Genomic DNA, 24,167 nt, shown 5'->3' on the forward strand with positions numbered 1-24,167 from the left:
TAGTTAGAAGCCAGTTTATTGCTAAACGCACAGTGTGCTTCAGAAAAAAAACCCACGCTCAGTTATTTTACTAGTTGGCTGTAGCACACAGTAGTTCTTGTTCTCCAATGACTGTCAGAACGCAGGAGGTCAGTAATAATATTGCACAACTGTTGCTCTACTACAGCGGACATCCTTCAGAAAAATAAGGCTTCATCTATATCATTTGGGCTAATAAAAATAAAATCATTGCACTAAAACACTGTCACAGGATCAAGGTCTCCTTTAAAAATAAATGTCTTGACTTCACCTCACATTTACGTAGCAGCAGGAGACCTCTATACTGAGAAAATCTGTCAATAGAATACACAGTCTCTTAAAAAGCTTCCACCATGGGATGCATGTTCCAGTTCAGAAACTTCCCCTTAGTGGACTGTGTACCTTAGCCTTTGGGCCTTGTTTTTGGAATTCTTTGTGAACCTAGCATTTATTTGCACTGTTACAGAAAATATAAGTGACGGGGAAATAATTCAGTGAATTGTGCTGTATCTATGTATTTTTATTATTATGGACAGGGGAAAAAAAAGTCAGCTTTAAAAGAGTACGTAATGGGGTGGCACCGACCTCTCACGAACGCTCCCTGGTGGACTGTGTGCATGCCTGCAGTTTTCTCAATTTCTCAGCTCACCATGCCCCTTGTCAGCCACTGCACTTGTCAGGTGGGTCTTCAGTGACTCAGTCCTCTGGCCAAGGCACCCACAGTCCATGTGCAAACAAACCCCTCCTGGAGTACATTCTCTAAAATGTCCTGCAGCCTTCCCTGGGCTCAGTCCTTTAACAGTCCAACTGGGTCCATCATGGTACCCCTCTGTTGGCAACATCTCTTTAGCTCTCCCCAGGCTCCAATCCTCAATCTGACCAACAGGACCTATCTCAGTATCCTAGCTCACAGCTTAGGTGCATCCTGCTCCAGGGTGGAGCAGCATCCCCCAGGGCTTCCTTCCAGAGGCTTTTCACCTGCCCTTTAGTCCTCTGATCCCAGCTCTGCAAGTCTCAGTTCATCCCCCTGGAAGGGGACTAATAGGTCCACATGCAGTCACTTCCCTGGACCTGTCTAAACTCCCTTCTCTCAAGCACAGCCACTTTCCCAATGGCTGTTGGAAGTGACAGGATGCAGGCCCACCCACTACTCCAGGACCCAGCCTAGGGACCCTCTAAGTAGCAGCCATGGGCCATGTCCCTTTAACTAACTGCTTTTCCCTGGGCCACTTCCCCATAGCCCAGATTAATAGAGTCCTGACAGCCAGCCAGAAGCTATCCCCTTGCTTCCCTGGTCCATGCCAGTAACTACCTACCTTAACCCATGCAGCCTGCCAGAAGCACCTCTTGCTGCTAGCAGACTGAACTCACACTAGCCCTGTAGCTCCTTTTATATGAGCCTGCTAGGCCCTCATTGGCTGCTTCCTAAAGTCTCTCTGATTGGCTGCTTCCCCTGCAGCAACTCTAGCCTGCTTGGATGACCTCTCCACAGTTTCTTTCTTGGGATGGATGTGGCAGGACTCTGAGCCTTCCAGCAGGGGGCCTTTGGGCCTAGTCTACCCTGTCACAGGGTAAAAGAGCACTTTCCACCTATGCAGAGCCCTTCATCTGAGAAAAGAAAAACAAAACAAACCACATTGTCCCATTTGCCCAGGAGGAGTCGGAAGGAAATTAGACCATTGGCCTTTCCTCTTTGTAAAATGTTCAGATACACAGGTTATGGAATGATATAAAAACCTAACCAACTTAGATTTATTTACAACAACAACAAAACCATTTTATAAAAATTAATTGAGCCTCACATGACCTTTCTATAGTATTAACTATTATAAAGATTAGGAAAGTGAGGCACAAAGAGACTGAGCAATTTGCCCATGGTCACATAGCGAATCAGTGGCAGACCTGGAATATAATCCAAAATGCCTGACTGCTAGGCCTTTCCTGTAGCCCCTAGTCATTACTACTTTAGAAGCATATTTAAATTACTAATATACTGTAAAACACAATGTATCAGGTTGATTTTTACTCCCTCACCTTGAGCATCTTAGCACAAATTAAAATTGATGCTAATCACTCTGAACAGTTTTCATGGAATCTGGAAATCCATTATTTCCTCTGGTGGCAGTTAAAATATTTCCAAACTATTTCATTATTGATAGTTGTAAAGTATTTGCTGTACACTTCAGTTATCTGTACTGTTGCCCTGGCATTTTATTTCTCACCCATGACACTTAAACCTGTCACGGACAGCATACTCATAGTTGAATCTTAGGGTTTTCTAAGGTGATCCAGGTATCTATTACCATAGAAACATAAAGAGATATAAAAGCTGTTTTATGTAATGGCAGCAGAGCTGTCAAAACAAGGGGGGAAAAAATCAAATGGTTTTCAATGGCATGTTCTAACTGATAACAGGCAAGATGTTCAGGCACTAAATAGATATGGGCTTGTAATAAGGTAGAGAAAATACTGTAAACATAAATGAGATATGTTGGCTATGGCTTCCTTTTATAATTAAATATTTTCAGAAATTGAAAATATCTAGAAAACTGAAAACAAGTCTGTTCATCTTAAAAAGTTGATTTTAAAACGGGATGGAATAAAGATCATTTTTCTCACATCTCAGATAAGATTTTTTCCAGCTTGGTTTTAACTACGGGGGGGAAAAATAATCTCATCCTAATTAATTTTAAATTGCTAATTATTTCAACTATCCTGCTGCAGAAAATATTAATGACAAATATAGGATGATATAGTAAACTAAACACTGGTATGGTTTCATCACCACATTTTGATGAGTATGCCAATGTCTTGGGTAGATTTCTAGAGCTTGCTCTTACTCCCATCAAAGTTAATGGCCAAACTCTCATTGACAAGAGAAGTAGGCCTTTTATAAATTTCAGAAACCATGGCCTTAATATTGTAGTCAGGTTTGGGTGGGTCTGGCACCTACAAGTAGTCTCTGAAGTCAATGAGACTTCACAAGGACACAAATAACCCCCCTGTGGATTCAGGATCAGGGCCCACACAATTCAAATTGCCACCAAAGTGCATATATTTTCTTCACACCAACTTCTGATCATGGAGAACATACACACAGGACATCCAGATGTACTGATATGGGGGCCCTATTGGGCAGGTCTCTATACAGGTGCAGTCCCTATGTTCCATTTAGTTCAGGAACTGCTCCTTCCTATCAATTGTTGGGATCCTGCCTGGGCAATCAGGTAGGGATTGAGACACTGTCCCGATTATTCACAAAAAGAAAAAGGAGTACTTGTGGCACCTTAGAGACTAACAAATTTATTTGAGCATAAGCTTTCGAAAGCTTTCGAAAGCTTATGCTCAAATAAATTTGTTAGTCTCTAAGGTGCCACAAATACTCCTTTTCTTTTTGCGAATACAGACTAACACGGCTGCTACTCTGAAACCTGTCCTGATTATTGTTCCCACCGCAGCTATGTGCCCAGTGCAGGCATGTGTTAAAAAGTCAAACGAGTCATTTAAATACACACACACTCACATATCATGCATGTCTTAATCAACGTCACAGTAGGAGCAGCACAAGGCTGACAGCTGAGGGTATTCATGCAAAACAACACAAGGCAAAGAAATTGCCAGAACATGCTTGGAGAACTGCAATTTCAAGCTTTGTGATTATTTGCAAAAAAATACCCCCTGAATTTCTGGACAATCATATGTAAAACCAAAACAGAAGCTCCTGAAAACCACCTGCATTTTATCGATATGTATGCATATAATCCACATAAGGTAAACGTGTATTTGTCAAGGTTCCTTCCCCACTCTGAACTCTAGGGTTCAGATGTGGGGACCTGCATGAAAAACCCCCTAAGCTTATTTTTACCAGTTTAGGTTAAAACTTCCCCAAGGTACAAACTATTTTACGTTTTGCCCTTGGACTTTATTGCTGCCACCACCAAGCGTCTAACAAATATATAACAGGGAAAGAGCCCGCTTGGAAACGTCTTTCCCCCCAAAATCCTCCCCAAACCCTATACCCCCTTTCCTGGGGAAGACTTGATAAAAATCCTCACCAATTTGCATAGGTGAACACAGACCCAAACCCTTGGATCTTAAGAACAATGAAAAAGCAATCAGGTTCTTAAAAGAAGAATTTTAATTGAAGAAAAAGTAAAAGAATCACCTCTGTAAAATCAGGATGGTAAATACCTTATAGGATAATCAGATTCAAAACATAGAGAATCCCTCTAGGCAAAACCTTAAGTTACAAAAAGACACAAAAACAGGAATATACATTCCATTCAGCACAGCTTATTTTATCAGCCATTTAAACAAAACAGAATCTAACGCATATCTAACTAGATTACTTACTAAGTTCTAAGACTCCATTCCTTTTCTGTTCCTGGCAAAAGCATCACACAGACAGAGAGAACCTTTGTTTTCCACCCCCCAGCTTTGAAAGTATCTTGTCTCCTCATTTGTCATTTTGGTCAGGTGCCAGCGAGGTTATCCTAGCTTCTTAACCCTTTACAGGTGAAAGGGTTTTGCCTCTGGCCAGGAGGGATTTAAAGGTGTTTACCCTTCCTTTTATATTTATGACAGTATTAAGTAAATATTATGGGCCAAATTCCTCTCATACAAGAGGCAGCTGAAGTCAGTAGGGTTGCACTAGTGTAACAAGGAGAATTTGGCCATACAGGGTAAATAAGGCTTCCATTGTGTAAACAAAAATATTTTAAAGGTATATTTTGGCAAAAAAATAGAAAGCCTAACATCCCAGTTCTCCAAGCATATTGTTCACCCGTCTTGATTCACACGCAAACCATTGTCCCTGGGCTGCTCCCACTGTGACATTGACTAGGACATGTGTGAAAGTGACAGATGGAATGGCGCTGAGATGATTAGGGATAGCTTGAGATTTTTAGATGGGAGGAAACCAGTGTAGGCAAATGTCTCTATTTTCCAGCAGACTTTAACCATTTAACATAGATTCAGACATTTTAAGACTAGTCTTAAATGCATGGAAACACAAGGAGGTGAGCTGAGCTGAAAGATTAAACCTATTGTTTCCTCGGCGCCCAGTCCTGAGAAAGTGAGCGTAGCTTGAGGAATAAGAGCTGCCCTCATGTGATACTTCCGGAGTCAAAGGCCATGACTCAGCCCAGCCTGATTGCCATATATGGCAGCCAAGCTCTTAGAGAGGCAAAGTCAGGGGAGGCACAGCGTGAGCGGTTTCTTCTAGATGTTCCATCAAAAGCTGAGTCTCCCCGCCCCCCCCCCGCCAACTGGCAGTCAGCCCAGGAGAGAGACAGACACTAAATGGTCTTTCCAGACTGCACAGAGGTCTCCGTGGGAGACAGCTGAGAAATGGAGATTTTGGCCTGGAAGAAACAATGCGCTCAGAGATCTCTCCTCCCATTAACCAGAGGAACGAGTGACCTTTGACCCACCAGAACAATGGAAGGGCCCTGGTCTCATCCCATCTCCCCAGTTTCTCGAGCCACTACTCATGGGAGCTGCAAAAAAAGTTATTCTAGAGCTGCAGGAGCTCTGGTGGCAGCCTCAGCTGGGGAACGCCTGCACTGGAATCCAGAGGAGTAGGTAGCTGTGCAGCTCATTTACTCTATTGTCTGCCACTACAGGTTGTCTCCTTTCCCCACTGTGTTCACAAACAGAACATCCCCAGCATCAGTTTACGCAGCCGTATGGAGCTATCAAACTCCTTATTACCATGGAAACCAGGCCCAGAATTTGGCCGCCTGTGTGTAAGTAATAATTGCAAACAGGCAGGCTGACGCGCTTCAAGATTCACAATGTTATATAAGTTCCCTATGGCTTGCCCAGAGATGGAGTGATAGAGTACCTCTCAGCAGCGAGGAGGCTCGGGGAGAGGGGTAGGCTATTGAAGATCCTCTGTCCTCATGACAGCCAGAAGAGTCTGGAGGTGGGAGAAGGAACAGAAAGCTCTTTCTGCTTTACAGCAGCAAGAATGAGATGGAGCTTCAAGTGTTTCCAATACTGACCAGCCAGAGGTTGCTATGGGAGCTGGAGCCTCCATGCAGGATGCTGGACAGCAGCCACAGAGAAAGTCCAATACCCTTACTCAGCAGCTGTGGATGGTAGGAGCTCACCATTTGCATCTCCCTACCTTTGGCTGGTAAAGTTTTTAAACTCTGTGCAAATTTGTTTTCTTTCAGTATAAAAATTGAGTTGACACCTAGATACCCCACATTAGAAATTCTCAACAGAGATGCAGAACCCACACTTTCTCTGTTGGAAGAATAGGGGATGCTATGCTATAAGGTAGACGTACCTGCCTTATACCTGTAGCCAGTAATAAGATCTACCCTTACCACTAGAAACCCTAAACCTTGAAATAAAAAATAAATGCACACTATGCCCTAGCCTTCACTCAGGAGCTATGACATCATATTTTGTAATCCACCCTTCTTTTCCCCACCAAAAAAAAAAAAATCCTCTCTAATGTTCATTATCCCTCTTTGTTATGTCCAGAATTAGATTGCAAGCTTTTTGGGGCAAGAATCATGGGCGAGATCTTCGCCACTGTTCCAGACATTTTATATCAAGTAAAAGAGCCAGAGTAGCCTACAATCCAGAGGGTGCATAGGTGACTTAAATCCATTTTAGGCCACCTCCCCCTGGGCTGTGAGTTCTCAAAGATGCAGTTTAGAATCTCACCCCATGTCTTATTTGTACTGTGAAATCTCCAGCCACTTTCAGGAACTGAAAAAGAATAAATAGACAACAATTAACCCTGGGCTACGAAGGATGTTAATATATTGGAGGGAGTTCAGAGAAGAGCTAAGAGAATGATTAAAGGATTAGAAAACATGCCTTAGATTGTGCTTCTTGGGTCTATCACTATATTTACGTAACAAAGAGACAATTAAGGAGTAACTTGATCACATTCTGTAAGTACCTACGTGGAGAAAAAATATTTGATAATGGGCTTTAATCTAGCAAATGAAGGCACGATAAGATCCAAAGGTTATGTTAATAAATATTAACCTTTATTATTTTATATGTTAAGCTCCCAGAATTCTTGTATATGTTAACCAAATCCTTTTTATGTTGTGTATCTATATATTTAGTCCCTTGAATTTATGACGCTAAAAAGTGCTGTCCTTAAACTGAACTTAGAACATGAAAATGCTCAGGAATACATGTAGTTAAGTACTGGGTTGTACCTAAATATCTCCTAAACCTCTAAGTCTGTGAGAGTCCACACATCCAGGGAAAGAGCACCTCAAAACTAATGAAGGGACCTACAAAATTATATTACAGTAAACTAGACTGGGTAATAAATAAGAAGGTGCTTATAACTCAATTATCCTTTGTAATTGATAAGGGCTATTTGTTACCACAGATGTTTTCTGAAGTAATGACCCATTGCAAAATGGTAGGAGGTCTTAACACAACAGGTGTTTTGAATAGTAATGGAACTGGAAATCCTTTAGCCTATCAATCACAATCACAAAAGAAATTCCATTAATAATTAAGTCAACTGAGATATTGAAAACAGTAACTATTATGGGAAAGTAATTTTTTTCTCCAACAGGAATTTCTTTGTCTCATACCCTATAAAAGGAAAGAGGTTTGGAGAGTGAGATTGGAAATGAACACTGACAGAATTCCTCCAGTTACATAGGGAAGGAACAGAATGCCATCCTTTCACCATTCACAGAAGGTGGTGAAATATGTTTTCTTTCTGTGTCCTGCGTAGTGCTCTATTAATCTTTGATTAATAATTCCATCTGAGCCTGTTATTTTTGACATCTCACATTGTTATTAAAGTCAAGCATGTAACAGTTGGAAGTTGAAGCTTGATAAATTTGGGCTGGAAATAAAGGCACAAATTTTTAACAGTGAGGGTAGTGAACCATTGGAACAATTTGCCAGGGTCCTGATGGATTTTCTATCACTGGCAATTTTTTAAATCCCAAATGGATATTTTTCTTTTAAAAGTTAAGCTCTCGTTCAAAAAGGAGTTATTTTTGGGAAGTTCTGTGGTCTGTGATATATAGGAGGTCAGATGCAATCAGTGATCCTTTCTGGCCTTGGAATCTATGAATATGTCTACACTTTAAGCTGGGGGTATGATTCACAGCTTGAGATGACATATTCCTGGTAGCTCTCAGCAAACTGGCACAAGAATGGCTCCTTGGTCTGGAAATCACATCCCCAGCTTGAAGTGTAGATGTACCCTATGTATCTAAACATCATCTTTCACATCCTCTCCCTTCCCTTCCTACAAAGATAAAGACAAGACAAAGTTTGCACCAAGCACCTCAAGTAGTATAGAGTGTAACAACAAGCAGCCTCATTGCAACAGCTGGGATCTAACACCTAGTCCCTTGGACAAACAGCTGACAGAAAAGAAAAAGAAAAAAAACCCACCTCCATATGATGTTGGTGGAGATATATAAACATAAAAACCCAGAACTGTAACTTGGCTAATTTTTCAGGAAACTGGCCGAGGATCAGGGCCTCTCTCTTTGGTCCCCAATCTGCTTAATTCTTGCAAAGAAACTGAGACAGAAGGATCCTATGAATATCAATCAGTTTATGTTGCCAACCAGCTTATCAGCTAGGCTTATCGACCCGTGTGTTTTGTGTTGTTGAATCAATTCTTTTTTAATTGAGCAACAGCAGCATAAAAAAACGCAGCTACTGTTCAGAATCTTTTTGTAACCACTTTATACGTATATTCATACTTGAACTATCTAATATATGACCCATAATTTCATCACAGATTTCCACTTGATAAGTTGCACATGCAGATCTAGCAAAGTATGCAGTCCTTGCATTTAGTAGTTCCAGAGTGCACATTAAGGTAATATTGGACTTCAGACTACAGGTTCAAGCTGTTAAATAGAACTGTTATGGTTGGAATATAGGTGAATAACATGTATCTTGAAAATAGTGTGGAACACAGATTTGTATGGTGGTGATCACTGACTTTAATAAAGCTACATAGACTTCATCAGCTGAGCATCTGGCCCCATATGTAGTGACATTTATTGAGCACTAATTTCTTATCTAGAACACAAACTTCTTGGGGCAAGGACTATGGGCCTTATCCTCAGCTCTGGAGCTATGTTGATTTTCACCAACTGAGAATCTACCCCAAGTCTTCCTGTAAAGTATCACCAACCCCTATGGTGTTATATTAATGTTAAATATTAATAATTATTATTTTTCTCTTCTGCTTGCATAAAATCAGTGGGAATATTTCCTAAAGTGGCACTGAAATAGAGTCAGATCCTGACGCCTTTAATCAAGCAAGTTGTCCTACTCATGTCAATGGGCCTACTCATGTAAGGGTTGCAGAATCAGACCTTTTGAGTCCAGTCCAACATGCAAACATTAAAAATCATCCTATGTAATTTGTACATTAAGGGCACTTGTGCAGGGTCTATAATTAAACGTAAGAGAGATGTCTCCTTCTTTCAGCAGCAACTGTGTTATATCAATTAAATGGGTAAATAGGAGCTTTCCCCAGAGGGGTGCCATGTGATGCTATATTGATTAAGACTGCAGCGGAACGTTATTTGCAATCTTATTGCATAATGGAAATCAGGAGTTAGCTGTCATGGCTTCAGAAGACAAATTAGTGGCATCTGAGACAATTCATAGGCTTCTTTCCTTCTTGCTGTTCTCAATTCACAGCTAATGCATGTCTTACAAGGCTTAGTTTCTTAAATCAGTCTACTACACTGTCTTCAATAGTAACAAAGAGTGGAAGTGGTAATCTAGGTGACTCTGCATTAAGAAAGGCATTAGAGTGACCATTACTTCAGAGCTATGCATTATTTAATAGGTTAACAACTTCAAAAAGGGCATCAATTAAAAAGACATCCATTCAGCAGCCAGTGTGATTATTGCCAGTAAAGACAGGAATTCAACCAGGCATAACTCAAAAGACTGCTATCAATATAGAACATTTTAAAATCTCATTTGTGTTGTGTGTACCTTGACTTTCAGAGCTAGCTAATAATTTGATGGGTGTAAGTCTCACGCTCTCAAATTTTCATAGTGACCGTGGCCTGCGATCAACCAATTGCCTACAACACAGACTTAACCAGTCTCCAGTGCACAGGCTGCTTCTCAGCTGAAGTATAAAGCTAGAAGAAAGGACAGAAAGAAATCCCCCTTAAAATGATTGAAAACATACTTCTACTCTGGCTTCAGAGTGGCTCAAAAAGACAATCAAGTTCTACTAGGGTGACCAGATGTCCCAATTTTATAGGGACAGTCACGATATTTGGGGCTTTGTCTTATATAGGCGCCTCTTATCCCACTCACACACACACACCTTGTCCTGATTTTTCACACTTGCTAGCTGGTCATCCTAAGTTCTACTCAAATTCCTTCCTTCCTGAATGCATCTGATGAAGTGAGCTGTAGCTCATGAAAGCTTATACTCAAATAAATTTGTTAGTCTCTAAGGTGCCACAAGTACTCCTTTTCTTTTTTCCTTCCTTATGATTTTTTCAACAATCAAACATGCACCAAAATTAATAAATAACAAGGAAGATAATCATTTTCAAAATTGCTATAGTAAGCAAATTGTTGTAGCCATGTTGGTCCCAGGATATTAGAGGGACAAGGTGGGTGAGGTCATATCTTTTATTGGACCAACCTCTGTTGGTGAGAGAGACATGCTTTCAAGCTGCATGGAACTCTTCTTTGAGTCTGGGAAAGGTACTCAAAGTGGGGAGAGCCCCAGAGCCCCAGGCTCCAGCCTGAGCCCGAATGTCTACACTGCAATTTTATAACCCAGAGTATCACAGGCTTTGGGGCATGTCTACGTTGTGATAAAAGACCTGCACCACAGCCACATTGGTCCAGGTCACCTGGCTGCAGGGATATATAACTGCGGCGTAAACATTTGAGCTCAATGGTCTCGATAACATGCAAGTGCCTGTTCCCGCACCACTGAACTCAATGGGTTTATCATGTGTTTCAATGGGCACCAAGTCCTAAGGAAATGAGATAAGATGTTTTAATGGAAGGAATCAGCATGACTATTAACAGGCAATGGGACAGTAACAGTTTCAGACATACGCTACAGCCATTGTGTGTACTGGAAGCATTTAGCGTTCAATTTACCATTATCTATTTAACATCAAGCAGACTTTAAAATTAAATGTTAGCTGCCCAATCAGTTCCAGCTGAGTTTATTGATTAGAATTCATTCATCCGTCCATCCAAATTGACAAGTGTAGATGTGGCAGGCTCACCTTTCAACTGTTTATACTGTAGAACATAATGAAGCACAATGAAGACAAAGAATAGTATGTCAACACAACTCTTAGATTGAAGTGATCCACCAAAACTGGTAACTAGTCTGAATGGAAAAGATATCACCTTGTGAAATTTACCAGGAAGATTAAGATTTCAAGAGAAGAGACGATGCTTCGCTACACTTCATTTGACTAGACATGCAAATCAAATCACTAGTTAATTTCTCTAAATGAGAAAATATACTTGTAATAATCTGGTCCTCCTACAAATGGATTTATATTTAAACCTTTCATTTGTTTGTCTTGGAAATATGCAGAGTGGGTCAATTCTAGTACTGAACAACATAGAATTAAATACAGAAAAAAGATTAGCAATGACAAAAAATAAAGAATTAAAATGTATGGCCAACATGCCATTCTCTCCTCATTCCAACAGATTATTTTTCAGCCATAATCATCTTATTGACAAAGAACTACTTGTAATGTTTTGGGGGTGCTTGTCACAGTAAGAGATAATGGGCCTGATGGTCTATTGTCTTGCAACTTTGCATAGTCATTTATACATGTGTAGAGTGAGTGTAAAATGGTATCACATCAGAATGGTAGCATTTTACAACCACTTTGCACATACATAAATAATGCCACAAGGTTCAAAGCAAGAGTGAATCTGGCCCAAGTATAATTTTCATGTTATTTTTATATTTAACCTCCTTTTTTCACTAAGACCAAACTGAAAATATTTCTAGAAAGGTTATTGTATCCCATTAGGTGAGGATATGTACCCTCTTTGCATATTGGGCCTGACCCAAACCCTTTGAAAGCCATGGAGGCAGGCTCATTTTGCATGAATACTGTATAGCCTGTTATATTTTCAGACTTTCAGAGTCAATTTCATCCATGGTGTAATTCCATTTAAGTCAGGGGAGTTAAACCAAGGAGGAATCTGGAAAGTATAGTCCGTAACTAGTTAAACAAAAATTGGACCCATTATGTTCATCCAACATTTGTGAAACTTCACAAGTTGATGACATCAGTGGACTTTGGAATAGGCCTCATGTGAGAAGGGGTCACATTAATCACTAGCATGTGACATATCTCATTGAAGCTAAAAAGGCACAGTTCCTAATTCAGCAAGGCACTTCAGCACATGTTTAAACATGTAAGAAATCTGACATCTATTCACTATTAACTTTAAGTATATGTTAAATGTCAATAAAATGTCAATAAAACTTCAGACCTTAATCACTTTAAGTGCTTTTCTGAGTAAGGCCATAGTGCATACCTCATTTTTATATAAAAGTATGTTTACGCCAAGAGATGCTTCTTCCATTTGGAATTTTTAGCACAGTAGATTTTAATAAACTGTATGATATCACTTTAAATAGCATGACATACGAGGATGTGACTACATCTGTCTCAAACTGCTCCCCAAAAAACTATATGGAACTAAAGTACTCAAGAGTATGTGCCAAGTCTGTCTTACATTCTTGACTACAACTGCTTGTGTTTAAATTAAAACCTTTACTTTAACAAATGCATGTCTGCAGATACAGGTATGGAACATTTACAGTAACTGCACTCCAGCTGAGGACGATAAGTAAATGTTTCAAGTGAACTGGCCTAACATTTATCCCAGGCTTTGAACAGTGAGTTCTCAACTGGTGGGGCAACATACTACAATTGTCCCCTTTTTTATTCAAAACTCTTCCTAGATGAGGGTCCATTTGTCCAAGTGTGGAGCAGGTACACATCCAATAGAAAACACTGGCCTGCGAGAGTATCCCAGGGATTCCCTGTTATGCCTTTCAGCTCTCAGATCTGATGGTAAAATAATACAGGTGTGATAACCAATTTATAAAACTTCATACCCTTAGAATTTTTGTTTTCAAAGTATCCAGCATGATTAGCCTGATTTATGGTCTAGTTACTTGCCAGATACTCACCCCAGGATAGAAGAAATTCTTAAAAGGACAACTCTGTTTTCTTTTAGAAAGATCATATATTTAATAATGTTCCTAACTCCTAGCAGATTAGATGAGACTCTATATATGGGTTTAACTCCTGGCAGAATTTTTCCTTCTAAGAAAACAGTTTCCCCGAGATGAAATTTAACTACTGAGTTCTAGACCCTTGAAAATACTAAGTTATGAAGCAAACATTGACAATCCTGGGCATCTTACACACGAGTAGCCCCTTTTGCTCTATTGCAGTCAGAGGTGCTATACATGTAATCTGTCCCCTGGACTAAACAGTAGGGCAGTCATGATATTAATAAGTACACAGTTTGAGTGAAATTCCATTGTGTTTGCTCAGGGCTGATGTACTGAGTGATTCGTGCAAGATGCTGAGAACTCGCAATGCCTAGTGTAGCCAACAAGAGTTAAGGGTGCTTAGCACTTCGCAAGAGGCACCCTGCATCTAGAAGACTAGTGCCTTCTGTCATTGCTCGATGTTTTGTCTGAGAAATAACTAAGAAAGAACTTCTAATTTTGGCCCTTTATTTTTGAAAATGGAAATACCACAGTCATATTACTTATCATCATGATGGTTGGTATTTAAATGAAGAGTAGAAAACTTTACCTACCTTAAAAAGTCTTAAAATATTAGCAACCATGATGGATACAGAACTTGCAGCAGCACCTATTACAGCTGATATCTTGTCTGGCTTAGTGAAAATAGGTGGGTCTCCATTAGCACATTTCACATCTGAACCATCTTTCTCTATCAAAGCTTGCACAAACGTTAAGGACTGCTCCAATGCATAAGTGTCCCTGGAACAAGTATCTAGGATCCGGACACCTAAAGTGATATTGGCAAGAAGATCAGGGTCCTTATTGATCTGATCTATTGCATATAGCATTGCCTCTAGTCTGTGGATCCCCTTCTCCTTCTTCAGCTCCCCACAAGGCACCCCTCTATCCCCTTTTGCATGGACAGGGAACAGTCCTCCCAAGATGATGTCCCCATCCAATCGAATAGAGTGGGCATATTCCTGGCCATGAGTTCTTTGCATCATACTGAGTATCCAGTAGAATTTGGCTGTTACTAGGAAGAAACAATGGCAGGAGACGAGCCGCTTTCCTTCGTATACCATTTTTCCTGAAGATGTTGTTGCTATCCAAGACCCGAAGTTCCTTCTTGCTAAAAGAGGAGGTGGACCATTTGAAGCAGCACCTTCTGAAAGCTACCATCAGTGCCCAATAAGTAACAATATAGAATTGTGCCACAAGTAGAAAATAGATCTCAACAAAAGTTCTTAAAATATGTTTTACAAAAAATGTCCATCAGTACCATGGGTTAATTTGTTTTGTGGTGAGGTGTTTTCAGCTATTGTAGATTGATGTTGAAATACAGATTAATATCTATGGCTCTGACGCTGGGAGGAAGTCAACGACTCATGTCCTTGCATTTTGCCCTGCAGCTGAGGTACTCCTGAAAAATCAGTGAAAAATATTATTAAGTTCAGCAGTTTTGCTCTTGTCAACAGTATTTACTTTGGAATATGAGTTACATTGCCTAGGTTTTACTTTCCACATTATGTAAGGGACTCATTCTTGGCCCACTGTGAATTTGAACACCTGGCTGTACTGTACTAAAAGCTGAGAGATTGAGGATACCAGCAAAGCAGAAGCAACACTGAGGTAACAAAACCTAGCTTGATGCTCAGTCAGATCAGTAATATTTATTTACAATTGCACTGCATGAAACATTTAGATACAAAGACTATATACCTCTTTGGGTTTTATTCTGCAATATATTAAATAATATATTGTATTGGACCCATTCATTCTATTACAGTCTAAGGCTCTTCCCCTGCAAAGATTTACACTTACTAGTCTCATTGAATTCAGCAGCCTATTAATGTGCATAAAGTTAAGCACACACTTGAGTTTTTGCAGCACTTGATAGTAACTGTGTTACTTCTCTGGCACAACTCACTTTCTGTTCAGGTCCATGTATATCTATAGTGCTCCATAAACAATAATAATTTCAAACTCTGAATATATTTAATGGAAAAATAATAGAGTTCCCAAGCAAAAGTTTCACACTATATTTTACCAGATAAGGTATATATTTCACTTAATTTGAGCCCCAACATTATCAGGGCCTCCATTTTGTGCTTGCAGTTTGTGTGTGCAAAATTGGGGTGAAATCCTTCCTTCACTAACATTAATTGAAAAACTCCCACTGATTTGAATGGGGCCAGGAATTCACCCTATATCTAAAAATCAGAGTGACACTATCTTAAATATTTCTAAGGTACCTATTATCTTGGTATCTAAGCACCAGTAACTAAAAAACTAACACAATCAAGTTAACAAAGTTAGACATTTAAATTACCTAATTAGCACCCGTATTTTAAAAAGTCTAGCTCCAAATGCATTTTGTTACAAGTACCAATGATATCATATTTGGGGGGCAGGGGTTAAGCCCCCTTTGTCTTAATATGACATGCTATAATATATTATAATTCAAAATGTGATTCTATAATCCCTTTAATGGATCATCTTCCACTAAATATTATTTTGTTCCCCAATTTTCTCAAAACAAATTTTACTCAAATCACAGAAGCTACAGAAGAATTCTAAAATAATGGATGTTTTAAGGCCTGTGAAAAAGATTGGTTGTGGAGTGTCACCTACGTAGACGTATCTCCCCATGATCCGGTAACAAAACAAAGACTTGAAATTGAACTATGTATAATTGGTGTGAATAAAAGCACTGCCATTGGGAATATTAAAGTGCCGAAGTGTATGAAGCACAAGACTTTCAATGCCTCTAAATATTTAGTTTGTTTGAGTTTAGTTGGGGATTGAATCTAAATGGATCAAAATCTGCGCTGATTGACATAATCTCATTGGCCTCTCTGTAAACATACAAGGTATAAATGAGTGCAGGCTTTAGCCCAATGAGTTTACTTCCAGCTGTAAAGATGGTAGGACAAAATTTGCGCTCAGTTACCCAAGTACAAATCTGCATCAGCTTCAGTTGTGTTGATCCTGATTTACATCAGAATAACTGAGGGCAGAAATTGGCTCAAAATATATTGATGAGTACAAGAGCACCATTAACCAATCGGAACTGATCATCTTAACCATCCAGAGAAAAGAGCTTCTCTACATCTAAAGTAATCTACAGAGATACTTTTTTACTGATCCCTTGTTCATTTTGAACAGCCGAGTCTTTAGACTAGACATACTAGCACCACTTTTCAAGGATTTCAGAATCAGTTCTTTGAATTAACAACATTTAAAACAGCTCATATTTAACAATATGCTGAAATTTTGGAGGCAAGAGTAGAGAATTTAAAATGTCTCAGAATATTGATAAGAAAACTGCTGCTTTTTTTCTGTGTGCCGTTTGGTGGGATGGTTAGACCAAAGTCCATTTCTAATGAAGAATATTCTACTCAGAAATGGAAGCTTTGAAAATAGGTATCAATCCTTATAAACATGTACAGTGGTAGGTCAAACACAGTGGGCTTGACTTCTAAAGGGTTTTTGGGAGTACAAGTGGGCCCAGTAGCTTATCTAGGATGAGTAAGTTTAGAATAATTTGAAGGTTAAAGAAATCTCATAAGCAGCATTTTGCAATATTATGTAATACTTGAGTATTAGTCATCATGCATTCTATCGCTAGATATTGTTAATTTTCAAAAAAAATGTGTATTTCATGATGTTAATGCCATAACTTACCTATAAAATGGAAGGGACATTCTTCATAAAGCATTAATTTTAAACTTTAATAGATTTAGTCTTATTGTATGTCTTCTAAGAAATCAAAGCTTGTATTATATTGCTTAATTTATTTGTATCAAATCACTTTGGCTATATTGATAAAGTTTTACAACTATGTTTTGTGAGCCTGTATAGCTAAGTTGAAAGTTTTATCTAAATTCATGTCATTTTTATCAATGCTTTTTAGTTATATGAAAAATATTGACCTTCTGTGCCATAAATCCACACAACTGTGTTTCATGTTCAGCGTTTCCATTCAAAGTACAATATAATCCCTTTCTGTATGACCATAAATCTGAATTAATCCAAATGTGTTCCCAATTTACCAGGTTTTTTATAGTGGTAGTCAGTGCTCACTGGGAAATAACTTCAGAGAAGAAATGTACACATCTCCTCAGCACTGAGCATATAGATTCAAGAGGAAGTGCATCATGGAACTTCACTTCAAGTCAACATAAAAGATCACAGGTTGCTTGCTCTTAATTCCCTTAAAATTGTATCTGGTAGTAACTGAATTTAAGTCCTTTTTAAAGCAAAGTTTACAGTACAAATTTCTATAGATTATCATGTACATTCATTTTAATACATAAATAGGTGGGGTTAGGGTGAAGGGGGGAGGTGGAAGCTTTTATAATGGAACTAGGATAATGTTTAACTTCTGAAAGTAGTTCCTTCAGCAATCACCCAGATCTTTAAGAATATTACTATTTCTTGATGGGTAAAGCATGGTTAAAGAAGATTTAGGCTCAGTACATACTGGAGTTCACTCTTGTTCTAAGCAAGGTCTCATGAATACTACAATGACAGTGTGTGCGCATGCGTATTATGTAATAGGACTGTTCATTATTCTGATCACAAACTCATTACTTCTACACTAGTCAGTCTCGTTACTGGAGTTCTTTATATTAATGAACTCTAAATAATGAGCTGAAATGATAAATAATGAAATGGGTTAATAATGAAGTGGCTATATTTTGGAAACAAAACTACTGAAAGAGTGACCTTTAATTTACAGTAGTGTCAGCTAAAATGAATACAAATATCATGAAGAGATCCTCCCACAAAAAATATTCTTAAAATCACTTATGCCCACGCTGTGATTTCAAGCAGCACTCTATGCATTACAAATAGGGAAATATGTTTCCTCTAGTACAGTGGTTTTCAAACTTTTTTTCTGCTCACCCAGTTGAAGAAAATTGTTGATGCTCACGACACGAGCTGGGGATGAGGGGTTTGGGGTGTAGGAGGGGCTCAGAGCAGAGGGTTGGGGTAAGGGCTGTGGGATGGGCCTGGGAATGAAGGCTTTGGGGTGCAGGAAGGGGCTCCTAGTTTGGTGGGGGGCTCAGGGCTGGGGCAGAGTTGGGGCGCAGGATTACCTCAGGCAGCTCCTGGTCAGCAGCGCAGCAGGAGTGCTAAGGCAGGCTTCCTGCGTGTCCTGGCATCACGGACTGCATTGCGCCCCGGAAGCAGCCAGCACCAGGTCCGGGTCCTAGGTGGAGGTATGCAAGTGGCTCTGCATGGCTCTCAGCCGCAGGCACCACCCCACTCCCTAGCTCCCATTGGCCAGTGCTCGGGGCAGGGGCAGCGCGCCGAGCCCCGTGGCTCCCCCGCCTAGGAGTTGGACCTGCTGCTGGCTGCTTGCGGAGCACGGCATGGTGTCAGAACAGGTAGGGACTAGCCTGCTTTATCCAGGCAGCATCGCCGATGGGACTTTTAACGGCCTGGTCGGTGGTGCTGACCAGAGCCACCGCGACCCAGTGCCTTACGTTCCATGACCCAGTTCTGGGTCACAACCTGCAGTTTGAAAACCACTGCTCTAGTTTCATGGATCTTTATCTCGATGACCTGTTAGACAGTTTAACAGACATGACTCTACTGGGACTGTGTGAAAAGAGCAATTTTTTTCTATTAGAAAATATTGGCAATTATGTTTGAGGCCATTTCACATTTCCCTGATTTCACTTTTCATAGCATTTTGAAGAGTTGATGAGGTTTTCATTAAGTCATATGGAATTTTGCATATTTTAATGGGAAATTTGATCTACATCAGAATAAAACTGTTATATCAAAATTTTGTTTTTAAAAAAGAATATTTTTTGAGAAAAGGAGAGGCTTTTTGCACTCAAATTTACCTTCTTTTCAAGTGATAACCCACAAAATTGTTCAGATTTATGAGAACCTGAAATGAAATGAAAATATAAAAACCTTCCTTTCCAAAATTTTGGGGAGAGGGTCTTGCAAGTATTTTTGACTTCCCTCTTTATAATATGAAAATAAGATTTGTACAGTAACAGACTGTTATCTTCCTCCTTTTTATGCTAACACTCATTTTCTGGGAAATATTTTCTTTTGTACTGTACTATAATCAGTGATGAGAAAATATGTGAATATCACGTAAAGGTGTTGCCAGTTGAACACTACAATTCGAATTTCATATAAAAGCAGATTGCTAACAAAAAGAATCAATGTAAGTGGATTGTGGAAGTCTTAGGCCCAGACTTTGAAAACGCTAACTTAAAGGAGTACCTTAGGTCCTTGAACTAGAGGTGCTGCTGCACCCCCAGCTTAAAGTGGTTTCCATCATATACAGGGTTTACAGTTTGGTTCCATGACCCTCAGCACCCCTACTACACAAATTGTTCCAGCACCCCTGAGGAGTACTCCTTATTTATGGTAGTCCCATTTACTTCAGTCCTATGGGAAAGGATGTATCACTTCTTCCTGCTGAGGGAACCCTTTACACAATAAAAAAAACAAGGCAAGTCATCATCAGCATCCAGTCCACATGACTGGATTTTTTCATTGTACGGCATGGGAGAAATGTCTCAGATCAGTCTATTTCAGACTCTTTTCAAGGCAACTTCAAGTACCGCCAGAGCTTCTGCCTTCACATCCTACCCTGTGAATCTCCATCTTTTAAACAAGCTATCTGTAAAAGTCAAAACAAATCCTCTGGAAGTGTGGGCCTAATATAAGTTTAAAGCTAATAGATAAATCTTCCAAAGGAAAATCATAGTAAGCACTTCTCTCTGTCCCTGACTGGTCTTACAACTGAACAAACTCGATCAATATTCACACCTTTCAGACTTGATTTTTCACCCCTGGTCTAACAGGTGAAGAAGAGCAGGGAGATTTTCCAGGTCAGCCTAGAGGAGTTTCTTCACCAGAGTTCAAATCTCTGGCCACCAGCTGTTGCTGTAGTTTAGAGCAAGATTCTGTGCTTCATCGAGGATCTGGAACACCCTAACAGGGACAGTGGGGAACTCAAATGTAAGTGCAGAATAGGATTTTTTTTCCCCCGCAACAGCTCTGAGAAATATATTTGTCCACGAAAAATAATTTGGTGGCACAGGAAAGTTAATATTAAAAGGAAAATCTGCTTGTGCCTAAGGGACTGCCCAAATCACTCAAGAATCATGACATCCCAACATAAAGATTACCATCCTCACACTGCCACGGTCATTGCCAACTTGGGTTACTGGCTGCGCAAGGGCCAAGACGCAGTCAAAGCTGTCTATCAGCAGCTTCACTTTGCACAGCCAATATCTCAGCTGAAACATCCAGCATCCTCATTTGCTTTCTTTGTGGCAGATCTTTCCTTTCCCTCTTCTTTCCTGGCTGCCTTCATATGAATAGCAATACTGGGTACTTCTGTAGCTTTTGTCATCCCAGCACCTAGAATCATAGAATATCAGGGTTGGAAGGGACCTCAGGAGGTCATCTAGTCCAACCCCCTGCTCAAAGCAGGACCGATCCCTAATTAAATCACCCCAGCCAGGGCTTTGTCAAGCCTGACCTTAAAAACTTCTAAGGAAGGAGATTCCACCTCACCGTGCTTAAACATAAACTCGGTCTTTTAGACTTGTTCCACCTGGAAGGGTCCTCTACTGCCCAGTGAAAAGGTCCAGTAACCCTTTCAGCCGCGGAATAGGATAAGCTGCGTTTCACCGATTTTTCCTGCTAAATGACACACACATCAACCACTACCTAGGGTGTGAGCCTTCTTAGCAGGGAGCCCTCTATTGTTCTCTACTTTTACTAAACTAAGCCATTTTTATCTTCCCACGCTCACGTCGACCATACCAATTGGCTTCTGTTATTGAGGAATTCTATTAACACACTAAACTAAGCTATCCCCACTACTCCGGCGTCTTTCATTATCATTAGCGGCTGTAGTATTTTAACTATTTTACTACCCACCAGTCTTCCTTGGAACCTAAATAATCGCGTGCAAGGTAGTTATGCAAATGACCAGATTAGAACCGAAGGCTCCTGTTGTTCATTACAGTTAATTAAAAAAAAAATCTAACGTGAAATAAACTTTCCGCCATTTGGTTATACGTGATCACTAGCCTCTCTGCACAGCTACAGACTATTTCATTTTCTCCTTAAATTAAGTGGTCCCTTTTAATGGGCTAGGTTATTATTGAGGGGAAAGCAAATATTCTTTTAACGAATCCCCCAACCCGCAAGCCCAAAGGTCAGAAGCTTTCCAAAGCCAAATGTCAATGCGGTGTCGGGTCTGCATGCAATTCGGATCGGTAATCGATTTTCATGGGGGGGGGGGGGAGGCGGTTAATGTGTTATCCATGCAGCCCTTGCAAACACTTTATGACTCTCACATTAAACACATGCACAATGCTGTGAAAAGACTCAGCATCCAGTGGGAGAGCTAACACTTCCGAAACAGAGGTGAGATTACTTTGGAGAGGTGCAGATTCCTCTCTATTAACAGCCTTATTTTGGGTTGAGTATTGTGCGAAACATCAAGGGAGCAGAGGGATTCCCCCCCCCCATCGTGCCCCCCCAGATATCTATCCCCCCCCCCGCCCAAATAAACCCTTGCAACCGGATTGAAGTAATTCGTGCTGGCTCTCAGGGGGGTTCTGTCATATCTTGCGCAGTTTGGTGGCTGTTTCATTGACACAAGCCGGCACTTGTCAGCCAGCCGGTATCTTGTGGGGCTCTAGTATATATTTTCAGCAGTTTTGAACAAGCTGCGAGGGATCTTCGCACTGTTTCGCTGAGCAGATGGATTTGGGTTCAGTATTGCTAAGGGGGCTTTCTGTCTTCTAGCAAACATTGCGCCCCGCTCCTTTCTGGTGGTGCCTGGGATTCGAATTACCTAACGCTGGGGAAAGGGGACAGCATCAGGCTGCTTTAAAAAAAAAGGGGGGGGGAAGCTACTGAAAATAACAGAAAGAAGGGAATCCTTGGTGCCCTTACCTACGCGTCCCAGCCCTGCATATTCCCACCCTGCTAGAATCGAAGTTTGTGGCAGAAGCTTCCTGCACTCACCCAACGTTTATTACTACGCACTGAATAAACAGGTTAAATACTTAATGTGATTTTATCCGCCCAGCGCGCAGAAATTGAAGCAAATAAGGCGCTGGAAAGATCAGGTGCTTGTAAGGGAAAATTGCTCCTCTTTGTGGTTTATAATAGGCGACATTTAAAGGAGGAAGGGGGGTGGAATCTTGAAATTCAGGGTTACAAATGTCCTTGTTAGGATGGTTCTTTGCTCATTGTCTTTTTAACGTGCCGTTTGATTCGAGCTGGCTTTAGGAGGAAATTGACAATAAAAGTCCGGGCTATTTCAAGCCCCACAAATCAGGCAGATACGAGTCTCTTCTAGCAGAAGATATTAACTAGGACAAAACTTGCATTGACGGTTATTTGTTGACTTCCCTCTCTCCTTCCCCCGCCCCCACCAAAAAAATCCCCGGTACAAGTACCTTGAGCCTCCAATCGATGAAAAATAGTTGCATATCCGTATTGCTGAGAAACGGTGGAAGGAGTCCCCGGAATTAATCAAAGCTGCCCTAACCTGCCGCTGGGAAATAGCATTCGGTAGTTTCTCTACAATCCGAGTCTCAGCTATCTTCCCCGGGAACGTCAGCTGAAGGGGCAGGAGCTCAGACCGGGACAGGTAGCCCGGAGAGCGATTTCCATGCTGCTGCAGAACACTGTCGAGCAGCCAAGCAAAACCAGCCTCCTCACCCACCAAAAACACCCCGGGAAAAAAACTTTTAGGGGACCGCTTGTAGTGTAAACCTCAGTGCCGATCTCTTAGCCCAACTGCTTTGCTGAGCTCTGGGTTGCCTCCTCTTGGCATTTGAAATAAACCTAAGCAAAGGACCATTGATCTACTCTCCCCAGTCTCCAGCCTGTGTTTGGATACACCAATTAATTCCCTCCCCCTCGCAGTACATCAAATCACCAAACTCCAAGAACGGGCCAACTTGATGCATCCAACACTTGGACAAATAGCTGCAGCCCCCGCGCTCCTAGCCTAGCGGGGGCTTTGGCTCCCTACGCACACACGCTCCCCCCCGGGGTCTTACCCTGGCTCCGGAAGAAGCTGGTGGAAAGGAGCCGGCTCGGGGGCTCTCGACCCCATGTCAGTGCATGCCGGCGCGAGAGGAGCTGCACTTGTGGCTGTTCTTGGTGCTGAAAGAGGCAGCGATTCCAGAGCACGACGCGAAGTCTCTTCCATGTGAATAACAAATACACCCACTGGCAGCCGCTATTGGTCTGTCTAACTCTCCTCCTAATCCACTGCTTATCAGGCACTCAGCCTGGCCAGGGGCAAAGGGAGCTTTCCCTGCTCGGGAACTCGCAGGCTAATCCCCGCCGTTTAGCGCCAAGCAAATCACATCTGGGATGCAGACTAAACCAACCCCACCGGTAGGAAGCCCCCTGGATCTGGCTATGAAGGCTCAGATTGAGGTACCCGGCCTCCCTTACAAGCTTTCGCCTCCTTTTGCACACACTGCAGTTAACACACACACACACACACACACACACACACACCCTTCCCCAGGGCAGCGGCCTGAGACCACAACGTTCAGGTAAACAAGTGTTTCTATCAGGTTTGATTTGCAGTGAAAGCCAATTACGGCTGGGGGGGAAGGGAGGGAGATAAGGCGGGGGGAACATATGGGCTCCTAAGGAACATGGCTGTTAGCTCCAGCTAGGGTGACCAGCTGTCCCGATTTGATAGGTACAGTCCCGATTTGGGGGGTCTTTTTCCTATATAGGCTCCTATTACCCCCCCCCCTCCTGATTTTTCACATTTGCTGTCTAGTCACCCTCCTAGCTTCAGCCCAGGGAAGAGCTGTTAAGTCATTCAGACACAGCGAGGGAACCCTTTGGGCGGGGC

General features: G+C 41.2%; 1 protein-coding gene across 5 annotated transcripts in view; it reads right to left on the minus strand.

Annotated features, from left to right (window-relative positions):
* Nucleotides 1–23,444, minus strand: part of GRM8 (glutamate metabotropic receptor 8) — a 455,163-nt gene extending 431,719 nt beyond the window's left edge. For 4 of the 5 annotated variants that reach the window (XM_073328251.1, XM_073328250.1, XM_073328248.1 and 1 more), the window contains exons 1-2: nt 23,350–23,444; nt 13,852–14,699 (exon numbers count right to left, since the gene is read on the minus strand). In XM_073328251.1, coding sequence (XP_073184352.1) covers nt 13,852–14,361 — 510 coding nt within the window. In that variant the 5' untranslated portion in view covers nt 14,362–14,699; nt 23,350–23,444. Of the gene's footprint in view, nt 1–13,851; nt 14,700–22,740; nt 22,824–23,349 lie in introns of those variants that run through there. The other variant, XM_073328249.1, reaches the window with a different exon arrangement.
* Between the last annotated feature and the right edge of the window lie 723 nt (nt 23,445–24,167).

The sequence above is a fragment of the Lepidochelys kempii genome, chromosome 1 (genome assembly GCF_965140265.1).
Source record: "Lepidochelys kempii isolate rLepKem1 chromosome 1, rLepKem1.hap2, whole genome shotgun sequence".
Classification (NCBI taxonomy): Eukaryota; Metazoa; Chordata; order Testudines; family Cheloniidae; genus Lepidochelys; species Lepidochelys kempii.